This window comes from Mastomys coucha, chromosome X (genome assembly GCF_008632895.1).
Source record: "Mastomys coucha isolate ucsf_1 chromosome X, UCSF_Mcou_1, whole genome shotgun sequence".
Classification (NCBI taxonomy): Eukaryota; Metazoa; Chordata; class Mammalia; order Rodentia; family Muridae; genus Mastomys; species Mastomys coucha.
The window spans coordinates 148,643,076-148,655,854 of NC_045030.1; the positions used below are offsets into that span (position 1 = coordinate 148,643,076).

The 12,779-nt window shown below is 38.2% G+C and overlaps 1 protein-coding gene and 1 pseudogene across 1 annotated transcript; one reads left to right on the top strand and one right to left on the bottom strand.

Moving 5' to 3' along the window:
• Positions 1-5,615: 5,615 nt before the first annotated feature.
• LOC116095120 (zinc finger protein 131-like) lies at positions 5,616-7,424 on the bottom strand. The gene is given in 3 exon segments (XM_031376671.1): positions 5,616-6,664; positions 6,666-6,758; positions 6,760-7,424. Coding segments are annotated over 3 exon segments (1,533 nt in total). The 5' UTR covers positions 7,258-7,424; the 3' UTR covers positions 5,616-5,722.
• Positions 7,425-8,943: 1,519 nt separating this feature from the next.
• On the top strand, positions 8,944-9,722 carry LOC116095126 (annotated as a pseudogene).
• Positions 9,723-12,779: the final 3,057 nt, after the last annotated feature.

The following is a 12,779-nucleotide window of genomic DNA, read 5'->3' on the forward strand; positions in this document are numbered from 1 at the left end:
CCTCTCCTCCCATTGATGATCGACTTTGCAATCCTCTACTATACACATGCTGCCAGGACAATCAGTCCCAGCATGTATAGTCCTTGATTGGTGGTTGAGTCCCTAGGAGCTCTGAGGGTACTAGTTAGTTCATATTGTTGTTCGGCCTAAGGGGCTGCAAACCCCTCAGCTCCTTTGGTCCTTTCTCTAACTTCTTCATTGGGGACCGTGTACTCAGTTCAATGGATGGCTGTGAGCCTCTACATCTGTATTAGTCGGGTACTGTCAGAGCCTCTCAGGAGATAGCTGTATCAAGTTGGCTTGTCCTTCCTTCAGTCTCTGCTCCATAGTTAGTCTCTGCAACTTTTTCCACCGGTTGTGGTAACACCAACTTTTACCACCTATCCATCTATACAGACACACACAGACACACAGACACACACACATAAACTTTACAATCAATGTAACTATGGGCTAAAGGTTGATGCAGCCCCTCAAATGAATCTTGGTAGCCTTATAAAGAGAGAGATACCATGTAGATACATAAACATACATGCATTTATGCCACAGTGCAAGACAGTCAACAGAACCCCTTGCCAGAAACTGTCATGTTGTTTGCATTTCCAGCCTAGACATCTGTGAGCTAAATAAGCCTTTTTTCCCCCAGTATTTCATTAGCACAATTCTTACTTTCTAGAGACTTACAGTTCAATAATTGAAGCTCTTAAGATAGTAGTTGTGGTGAGAAGGGATGCAGCCTCTCAGATAATAACACCAGGTACAATTAGAACGATGGTGCAGGACAGTTTGTAACCCAGGCAGTGTGACTTATCTCCAGTCTGATCATGCCTCCTGATGTGATGTCCTAAGGGGAGATTATTGCTCATCCATCAATTCAAAAGATCAAGGCTCTAATTCCTCATAAATATGTAGGAGATCTGAAAAGTGTAATCAACTACCTTAGGCCTCCTAAAAATATCAGCACTTTGAATCTGGGTATGGAAGTTACCCAATAAGAAGATCATAGAAAATAATTGCCTGTTAGTACTCAAAGTGTAAGACACCCCCACTTTTCCCTATGGCCTCTGGGTATATGTAACAGATTTCAAAGTTCAGAATACAGCTTACCAGTCTTTGTACCATTTGCAAACTGGCAATTAAGTGTTAAGAGAGAATTCAAGAAAATAGAGGATACTTCAAAGAGGAAAATGCAAGAGAGTAAACTCCACCCAAGTAGCCGCATGTTTGTCTAAGCAACTAGGAGTGGTTTTATGTTTTGCCCCAGTATGCATGATGTTTGGCAGAGTCTTCTGGCCAGCATAAAGGTTATTGCCTGAGAATTCATTCTGGAAGTGGAGTACTTGGGAGTGAGTCATTTCTCATGGAAGGATGATATAGTTAAAAGACACAGGTAAGAAGATGAAAGGGGACCAATGACCTTAAAACTGACCAAACTGGAACATATTTAAATGTCTCCTTCAAAAATTTGTTTTATATATATTATAAATATTATATTATATTATAAATAAGTATAAATATTATAAATAAGTATAATATTACTTGTATGCATGTTTTCAGGACTGACCACTTGGTATTGTATAGCCAGTTTGTGTCCTATTTCCTGGGGGAGACTATTTCTCCTGTTCTCAGCATTCCTTAATGGTCTGTAATTCTTTGTGTAGGGTTGGAGCCTCATAAACTTTTCCTCACCCACTTTGGCATTAGTATTGGTATTCTTCTTGTGCAGCTCATGTTTAAGTAGTAATGTTGGTGAGATGTTATGGGTGTATCTTTTGACATTACTAGAAGACACAATCTCACAGAAAACTCCCTGATCCTCTGGCTCTTACAAGCTTTCCATCCTGCCCTCCAAAATGTTCCATAGGCTTTATGTGCATGAGTGTTTTGTAGATGTACCAGTTGGAACTTGGTTCTGCACCTCTGGATTTAGCTTGTATGTAATTTTCTATAGTGTAATTTTCTCTTTTGCAAAGAGAATTTTCTTTAATGAGTGGGTGATGGTTTGAATGAGTTGGCCTTAGTCTTTGAATGTTTGCTCCCCACTTACTTTTTTTTTCATTTATGTATTTACCCATTTTATTCAGTAGTTCTGTTTCTATAAGTTTGTAAGCTTTCTGTTTTTTTTATTTTTTTCTGTTGTTGATGATATCCACTTTTAATGCATGGTAGTCAGATAGGATACAAGGTGTTATTTTAATTTTCCTACATCTGTTGAGACTTGCCTTGTGTCTAAGTATATGGTCAATTTTGGAGAATAGTTCCATTATCAACTGAGAAGAAGACATATTCATTTGTGTTTGAGTGAAATGTTATCTTAGGTCCATTTGGTTTATGACATTAGTATTTCTGTTTAGTTTTTGTCTAGATGACTTGTCTAAGAGTTGCAATACCCTCTTGTGAATTTGAATTTTTTCTTTAATGAGTATGTACTGTCTCTGATTAGTTTTGGTTTAAACTATATTTTGTCAGATATTAAAATGGCTACTGTCTTAATTAAGGTTTCAGTGGTGTGAAGAAAAATGACCATGGCGACTCTTGTAAAGGGCAACATTTAATTGGGGCTAGCTTGTGTTTCAAAGGCTTAATTCATTATCATCATGGCAGAAAGCATGGCAGCATGCAGGCCAGCATGATGCTGGAGAAGAAGCTGAGCGTTCTACATCTTGATCTGCAGGCAGCAGAAGGAGAGTATGTCTTTTACATTGGGTGTAGCTTGAACATATGTGAGACCTCACAGTGTGCTTCCACAGTGACAAATTTTCTCCAACAAAGCCACACCTCTGAAGAATGCTCTTCCCTATGGGCCAAGCATTCAAACACATGTGCCTATGGGGGCCACACCTATTCAAACCAGCACAGATACACCAGCTTGCTTTTTGAGTTTATTTGCTTAGAATATCTTTTTACATCTTTTACCCTGAGGTAATCTCTATCCTTGATGGTGATGTGTAGGTTTTGGATGGAACAGAAGGATGGATCCTGTTTTCTACTTCAATATGTTAGTCTGTATCTTTTTGTTGGAGAATTGAGGTCATTGATGTTGAGAGTCATCAATGAGCTGTGTTTATTGATTCCTGTTATTTTGTTGTGGTGGTGTGAATTTTTTCTCCTTTCTTTTGATTTGCTGGCCTGAAATTATTTATTCCTGTGTTTTCTTAGGTATAGTTAACTCCTTCAGGTTGAAATTTTCTTATTAACACCTTCTGTATGGCTGGATTTTGACGTAGAAATTTTGGTTTTCTTTGGAGACTCAGTTGTGTCATGTGATGTTTTTCTGGAAGACGTCTTATGAGAGGATGTTTTGCTGGAGCAGACATTTGAGAGGGCCCACGATGTTTAGAAATAATATAAATATAACCTCACAGACAGTAAGAGGATGCTTTTGCATTGGCTCGCCTTGCAATGCTTTGCTGGTCTTTACTGATCTTCACTTCATATGATCTTGTGACTTCATAGAGAGAAATGCATTTCATGGTATTCCAGCTGCTTCTTGTCACTTCTGCAGACTCATGCCAATTTGACACGCTCAAAGTTTCTGGATTGATCCACTGCTACTGATTCACGTTTGATGATTTGGACTGGACTGTTGATACCCTGACAGCAAAGACTGGGATCACTCAAAAGAACTACTTCTAAACAGGTCCACATCCCCCTTGATCTACTAACTGTCCTTCTTCCCTACCTTTGGTTGGTGGGGTAGAAGGGAGGTTAAAGTATTTAAGAACCCTTATTAATGTGAATTTTGAAAAATCTAAGCCTATGGGGTTTGTGGGTAGGTATCGCTTAAATTTGACTTTATTATGTCTTATCTTCTCCATCTATTGTGATTGAAAGTTAGGCTGGGTATAGTAGTCTGGGCTGGCACCTGTGGTTTCTCAGAATTTGTGGAACATTTATACGGGCCTTCCTGGCTTTTCAGAGTCTCCATTAAGAAATCAAGCATTATTCTAACAGCTTTTCCTTTATATGTGGCTTGGTCTTTTTTCTGTGTAGCTTTTAATATTAATTTAATATAATAATTTATCTTGTTTTATACGTCTAGTGTTTTGATTATTATGTGTCATGGGGAATTTCTTTTCTGATCCTGCTCACTGGGTGTTCTGTATAATTCTTATATCTTGATTGGTACTGTCTTCTTTAGGTTGGGAAATTTTTCTACTATGATTTTGTTAAAAAATATTTGACTGGGTTTCTTTTCCTTCTTCTATTTCTATTATTCATACATTTGGTCTTTTTATAGTATCCTAGATGTCTCGGATGCTTTGTGCCTGGATAACTTCATGTTTAACATAGTCTTTGACTGAGGCATTCATTATTTCTTCTACCTTGTCTTCAACACCTAAGTTTTTCTCTTCCTTGTCTTGTATTCTGTTGGCTAGGTTTACCTCTGAGGTTTTCATTTGACTTCCTAAATTTTTATTTCAGTTGGCTTTTCTTTAGTGATTCTACTTCTATTTTCATACCATAAATTGTTTTCATTATTTCAATCCACTATTTGTTTGTGCTTTCACAGACTTCTTTGAGGATTTATTTATATTCTCTTTAATGTCCTTGAACACATTCATAATCGCTTTTTTCAAATCCCTGTCTTGTGCTTCAGCTATATTGCATTTTTAGGGCCTAATATTTTTATGTGGTTGTTATATTTTATTTCCCAAGTAATACTGATTAAAATATTTACATAACTACTTTTAAGTCCACAGTTTAGCACTCTTATTTGTATGGCTTTAAAAGTTATAGCACAAAATCTTTACATTAAGGACTGGGGAAAAAGATTCCACTCAAAACAAAGCCTGATACACTATATACAAACTTTTCTTCTGTACTTTATTTTAAATATATTAATTTTAAAATGATGCTTATCAAATTTTTTTCCATCTGGTGATAAAATACTAGTATAACTTCTCATCAAAATAAAGTTTACCACAGATGGAAGTGAACTTTTCCAATTGAAAATGGCCCTTCAGCTGCTGTTAAATGAAAATTTTTCAATGTAACTTAAAGGAAAAAGAATTAGTAGTTGTCATTTTAAACAAACAAACAAACAAAAAAAACCAAGTACCAGAGCACTTTACTCGGCTCTTTAAAACACAAATTTTGTAAGAACCAGAGATGTTTTTCTGAAGTTTTGTTGGTTTTTAAAGGGCACAGGGTAGTTTTTTTTGTTTTGTTTTGTTTTAACATTCTAGAAATTCTGCCACCACCATTTCTGTTGTGGGAACAACATTTATAGCCACTGGGTAGACAAGAATGTTTTTCAAGCCAGCCCCCAACTATTAACTGCACAGTAACAATGCACTTCCCTCATGCAGCCTTGTGTTGCCTACAAACTCAATTTTTTTAACATGCATTAGAATACAAGTGTATGTATTCTAATGGTTATAAGTATGATTTTATAATATGCAAAGAATTTAAAGAAAGACATGACCTGGGGAAGAGGATATGGAGACCCTTACCACAGTGAAAATAGATGCATTTGTACCCAACTATATAATAAGAATATAATTCATTTAAGTTACCAGAAATATACTTCTCAAAGCTCCCACTCATTATGAGGAATATTCCCACTCTGTGGCATTAACTGGAAGGACGTCAGCCTGTTTCCATAGAAACAGTTCAGCACAACAGAAATAGTTTAACTTTGGTCCACTTATTTGATAGCTTAAGGTCACACTGCCCATCAGTTTACCTCAAATGTAAATTTAAAAATATATAATTGTTTTCATTCTAAAACCGGCATAGATGTCCTGTCATTCTCTGCTTTTCTAGCTTGGGAATACACTCTTGGTTTGGTCTCTAACTCCTCAGCATCTTCTGGTTCTTCCATGGCAGCATCTGCATGGCTAGGCTCTCTCTTCTCTTGGCTCATGATTTCAGGGGTCATGTGATCCAAGTCAGCTTGTAGAAGCTCAGTTTGTACTTCAACTGGCATTTGATTTACCGGTTCAACGTGAAGCTCTTCAACATGTACTTCGGTGCCTTCTTCAGTCTGAATCCGGCCCACTTCTAGATAACTCACTTGGACCTGCTCTGGAAGCTCACTCATTTGTGAATCATGCACTTGGCTGTCCTGGAGCAGATCTGGATGAACTTGTTCCATAGTTACTTGTGCAGAATCCACTTGGACTTGAAGCAGTGGCAGCACATGCACTTTCCCAACTTGTTCTATAATAGTCGTTGATGTCACTGGTTTGGTTTGTAAATATGTTTCTACTGAAAGGACTTCTTCAGTTACTATACGCTCTGAAATATTGTGAGCATCACTAAGATGCCTCCTTAATTCATTTTCTTGCATAAACCACAAGTCACACAGAGTACAATGGTTGGGTTTATCTCCAGTGTGTATTACCAAGTGATCTTTGAACTGGTCCCAGCTATTAAATACACTGTTACAGACCTGGCATTCATAAAGCTTCTTCCTTCCCTTTTTTGCCCCTACTCCAGTCTGGCATGCAGTGAGGTGACATTTGAGAGTGCTATTTCTAGCAAACCACTCGCGACAATTTGAACATTCAAAAGGTTTTTCACCTGTATATTTTCTAAGGTGTTCTTTAAAGTGTCCAAAGTGATCAAACTGTTGGTCACAGTACTGGCATATGTGAATTTTTTTCCCAGTTCTTTGCTTCTTACTTACTCCACCTTCTTCAAGGTGGTAACAGTTTAGCAGTTTAGTGTTGTTTCCATGAACTCTCTCAAAGATACCTTTCATTGCATATTTCACACTTGAAACTCTCAGTGGAGTGTGATTTCATGTGTTCCTTCTACCTGTTTGCTTCTGGGGTCAGATGCACAGTCATCTTCGCTAATCTGTCCTTTGCTTTCACCTTGACGGTATTTGCTGGTGATATCTGCTAACAACGCTAGAGCGGAATCATCGGAGGAGCCTGTGCTCTGTATGTACTTTATAGATTGCTTGGCAGATGCCACTTCCTCCAAGGCTTCAATGCCTTCACCTTCTACTTCAATTGTGCCTTCAGCAATCTCCACCTCGATCTCCACAGGTTCCAATTCTGCACACGGCAATGACTCAGTGATAACATTTGAAATTTCTGCAATCTTTCTTTTTTTTGCCTCATTTTTTCCTGTAGTGTTTTCCTCTAATGGATTTGAGTTTTCTTTGTTCCTGACTTCAAGTGCTTTAATAGCTTCCAGCGTTTGTAGAAACTCTGCTGCTTTCCACACATCATTGGCTTCTTCTTTCCCTTGTATCATTAGTTTTGCTGTGTATGTGAACTCAATTAAGTGACGAAAAGCCATCTTACTAACACTTTCAATTTCAACCAAAGGCTCTTGAGTAAACTCCTGAAAGAATTTGTAGAAGAACTTACTGCAGGCAGTCAAAACAGCCTTGTGGGCCTTAAAATGGTGTTCATGGACAATCAGGGTGATGTCTGTAAAACAGTCCTGCTCCCATCGGTCATTCAATCGGTTATTGGATTCTGGTGGAAACATATTATCTTGGCTCTTTCTGTTTGTAGTTTTGCACTAAAGTCTAGGCAATTGGAGTTATAATGATTGAGGCAACCATAGGTGTTGTTATCTAATCTTGTCTTTGTTGTATGGGTGTTCTATTCCTTGGTTTCTGTTGTCAACTCTGGACCTTTGAAAAGTGTAGTAGTTGTGGGTTCTTTGGAAGAGTGTTTCTGCAGGTCAAAGGATGACAGAGAAGAATAAAAATGGAATAAGGAGACCTTGGAAAAGAGCCAGTAGGATCTTGTTCCTACCAAGACCAGGTCCCTGGTGACTTAGAGGTGTGGCAGGAGGAAGGAATCTTGAAGGTAGGCTGCAGTAGGACCAAGATTCTGTCTGGAGATATAAGGATGAAAGGTCTAGAGGGATCTCAAGTCTGTTCCAAGACTAAAGTCTCTAGTGAATGGAGTTGAGGTGGGAAAAGGGTCACCTGCAAACACAGGGCTACAAGGCTGAGGGTGACAATGGAAGCATAGAGAAAGTTATTTATCTGACTCCTAGCCAGGTGTGGCCACTGGGGATCCTTGGTAGAAGGTGTTTCTAGGTATCAGCTGGTGACCCCACAGAATGGGGATGGGCTAAAATGGGGTTGGGGGGAGGTTAAGAGGGCCCTCAGGAAAGAGCTAAAAGCTGGGTCTGTGCCAAGATCTGGTGATGTCCTAGGGAATCTCCTTGTAGCTTTCAATACACTTTCATTGCCATGTATTCTTAGTGCTTTAAGTGTGATACATTTTTTTTTTTTTTTGATTTTCTTTTCTGGTCTTGTCTACTTAGTTTTGTATGTGTTGCTTTTTTTATAGATATTTTCTTTATTTATGTTTTGAATGATATCCCCTTTCCTGGTTTCCCCTCGAGGGGGGGGGAAACAATCAAGTGCTGCTTTTATCTGTATGGGTGTGTCTTTCCATAGTTTGGGGAAATTTTCTTCTATGATTATGGTGGTTTGAATAATAATGGCCCTCATAGACTCATACTTGAATGTGGAGTGACAATTTTGAAAGGATTAGAAGGTGTGGCCTTGCTAGAGGAAGTGTGTCAATGGGAGTGGGTTTGGAGGGTTCAAAAGCCCAAGCCAGGTTCTCTCTCTCTCTCTCTTCCCCCTACTTCCCTCTCTCTTCCTCTCTCTCCTTCTGTCTTTCTCTTTCTCTCTTCCTTCCTCTCTGTGTGTGTCTTTCTCTGTCTCTCTCTGTCTCTCTGTGTGTCTCTGCCTCTCTGTCTCTGTTTCTCTCTTTCTCTCTGTGTGTCTCTGCCTCTGTCTCTGTTTCTCTCTTTCTCTCTGTCTCTGTATCTCTCTTTCTCTCTGACTGCCTATCAGATTGTAGTTCTTAGATTATATCATGCACCATGTGTACTGCCGCCATGCTCCCTGTCCTGACTATAAGTGTTACTTTATGTCTCTTCACAGCAATTGAACAGTGATTAAGATAATGATCATGGCGTACACCAGCTTTCTCTCTTTTTCTGGCTGGAACCATGGAGGCTGTGACAGGGAAGAAAAAGAAGGTTGCTGCTCTGCCAGAAACCCTTAAGGAAAAGGCTCCTGCTATGTCAGATACCCTTAAGAAAAAGCGAAGAAATTTCAGAGTTGAAGAGTTGAAGGTGAAGTGCCTGCAGAAGTTAGCCCTGAAGATACTGCTAAAGGCAAGAAGGAAGCTCATTTATGAGAAGGCTAAGCACTATCACAAGAAGTGTGTGTACCAGGCTGAGATTCGGATGGCCAGGATGGAAAGCTGGGAACTTCTACTTCAATTTTTGCCTGTAGAACCAAAATTGGCATTTGTCATCAGAATCCTAGGTATCAATCGAGTAAGCCCAAAGGTCTACAAGGTATTTCAGCTTCTTCATCTTAAATAGATCTCAATGGCACCATTGTTAAGTTCAATAAGGCTTCAATTAACATGCTGAGGATTGTGTACCTGTACATTGCGTGGGGCTACCCAAACCTGAAGTCAGTAAATGAGTTCATTTACAAGAGAGGCTCTGGCAAAATCAAAAGGAATCAGATTGCCTTGACAGTTAATTCTTTGATTGCTCGATCTCTTGGTAAATTTGGCATCATCTGCATGGAAGATCTAATTCATGAGATCTATACAGTTGGGGAACGCTTTGAGGAAGCAAATAACTTCCTGTGGCCCTTCAAATTATCCTCCCCACGAGGTGGAATGAAAAAAAAGACAACTCACTTTGTAGAAGGTGGAGATGCAGGTGACAGGGAAGACCAGATAAAGAGGTTTATTAAACTGATGAACTAAGGTGTCACCCACGGTATTTTTGTAATCTAGTCAGTTAATAAACAATCACAGCTTGACAAATGGAAAAAAGATAATGATCATGTTGAAGGTTTTATCTTTTCATGGTGTCCTACATTTCTTAGGTGTTCCTTTCCTGTGTTTTTATTTTTATTAATATTCCTTGAATATTTGGTCTAAATTTGCTGTTTTATCTTTGAGCCCTGATATTCTATCTTGTGTTTTATTCATTCTATTTGTGAGGCTTTCCTTTGAATTTTCTGGTTATGTTATTGGAATTTTCAACTCCAACTTCATTTCAGCTTGAATCCTCTTCAATGTTTCCATCTTTTAATTGAATTCTGCTCTCGTCTTGAATTGTCTTTGTCATTTCTATCAGCCTTACATTTGTATTTTCTTTGGTATCTCTCCTTAAGCCCCTTCTTCTTGATTTATTGATATGTTTTTTTGTGTATTCTTTAAACTTTTTTAACTCTTTGATGAAGTTTGTGATTTGATTGTTCATTTACATTCTGTATCTGAAATTCACCTAGGCAATTTTCACTGGCAAACTTTTGTGCAGAATTGGTACATTTTGAACAGAGCCGATTGGCTTGATCTTTAGTATTGTTGGTCTTCTTGCAATGGTATCATGACATGTGGGCTTTCTTTGTTAGTTCTGAGTTTGTTGTGGATAGCACAGGTTGAGTGAGGAAGAAGAGAAAATGTGGGGCATGGGTTGGGTCTAGAGATTGGGATGGAATCAAGTCAGGTAGACATATGGGTCTGAGATGATATACAGAATGTACTTCCTGTTCCAAACCTGTAGTGTGAGGGTAAATCTGGCTGAGTGGAAAAGATAGCTATATTATAAGAGAGCTCAAGGGTTTGAAGATAGGTAGGGTTGATCCTTACCCTTAGAGCTCCTTTGTGGTGTGGGCAGGGGATGTAAAATTAGGTTGGTGCACTATATGTGGACTTAAACTCAATCTGGTGGGTTGGAGAAAAACCATGGATGAGGTGGTCAGAGATATCTCCATGCTAGACCCTGAAGAAGGATGTGGCACTAGGTACTGGGTGGGGTGGTAGAGGTCACTTTCTTTTGGATTTTTGATGCAAAATCTTTCTGTTTAGCCAGGTTGGTTTCAAACATGTGGCAGCCTATCTCCCAACTACTAGGATTACAGGTGTGTCCCATACTTTTTCTCTTAATCTCAATTTCAATACATTGCTACCTTTTTTTAACATTTGTCTAGCCTTCTCATTTTATTTTCAAATTTTATTAAATTAAAAAATGTGGAATTCAGTGGTGTGAAGGACTACATATTGCTGGTGCCTTCCAAACTATGACTTGCCCATCTTATTGACAGTTATTTCTAATAACCTCCTGGTTTAGGGGATCTGAGAACTGCCCTCACTGGATCCATGGGCTTGGCCTAGCTTGTGTCATGGGAAAACTTGCTGTGCCTTTTGATCAGGTTGTGTGGGGTTTCAAGTTGCATTGCCATAACTACCTTAAAAGACAGTAGACACTTTTCCAGCTGATATATCAGCTATATGATGGTTAATATCAACCAAATTTAATAGCATCTAGACTCTTCTAAGAGACAATCTTCTAGGAAAGCCTTCAAGGGATTAGTTAGTTTAGGCTAACAGAGGTGAAGATACCCACTCCAAATTTAGGCAGTACCACTCTGAAGACTGCTGTCATTACTGGAGAAAGCTGGCTGACTATGATGATTCATTGTGCTTTTTTTCCAGTTCAAGATGTTTTTAATGCAGAATTCTCTTAGATTTTCAAAGAAGATTTAATGCCCATATTTCTCAAATCATTCCATAAGAAGAAACAAAAGGAACAGTTTCCAATGCACTTGACAAAGTACAGTTACCCTGATACTCAAATAACATATACTCTAAGAAAAAGAATTACAGACCAACTTTCCTTATGTACATGGTTGCAAAACCACTAAATAAAATACTTGAGACTGAATACAACAATTCTTCAACCCCAAAATGAATTAGGCTTCATCCCAGAGATTCAATGATAGTAACACAAAAATAAGTAAATGCAATACTCCATATAAATGAACTGAAAGAAAAAACAAATGATCATCTATTTAGATACAAAATAAGCCTTTGACAAAATCCAATGTACCTTCATTATAAAAATACTGAAGAGATTAGGGACACAAGGGCCATACTTAACTGTAAAGAAGGCAATTTACAGCAAGCACATAGCCAACATCAAATTAAATGGAGAGAAACACAAAACAATTCCTCTAAAAACAGGAACAAGTCCAATTTTTGTATTATCTCAATGTTGTGCTTTTCTTACTGACAGCAAATGTAACATGGCCAGCTGACTTAAGTTCATATGGCCAGACCTTAATCAATAGGATGGACTGGACTACCAAACTATGAGCTAAAATAAGCCAACCTTCCTTTCTTCCTTCCTTCCTTCCTTCCTTTCCTAACTTTCCATGGTCAGGTATGTTGTTGCAGCAGTGAAATAAGTAACTAACACATGCTGACATTATATTCAGAGTATTGTTGGAAGGTAATATGTCCATAATGATGGTTGTGAGCCTGGGTTGGAACCCAAACTACAAGGATATGAACATGTCCATGGAAACTCAGGCCATATCTACCTTATAGAGGATGTCCATGGAGGAACTCCTCAAGTTGACTATTGTTAGCCACCTCAGACCAGAAAAAGAAGTTTGACTTTTTCATAGAATTATTAATTTCAGTGATGATATGAATTGATATTAAAGAAGCTAAGAAATGACCCAAGTTAATAGAATGCTTAAAATTCATCACAAAAATTTTTCTGAGTGTAGTGTCATACATCTTTGACCCAGCTCCTCAGAAAGGGAGGTGTAGGTATGTATAGACTAGCATCTGAATGTCTCTGGAGTCAACCCTATGACCACAAAAGTAAAAAACAAACAAAAAATCAATTTATTCCTGTTTTCTTTTAAAAATTATTATTATTATTATTATTATTATTATTATTATTATTATTAATCTCTGTGTGTCTCTGTGTGTGTATTTCATGACACATATGTGGAGCTTACAGGA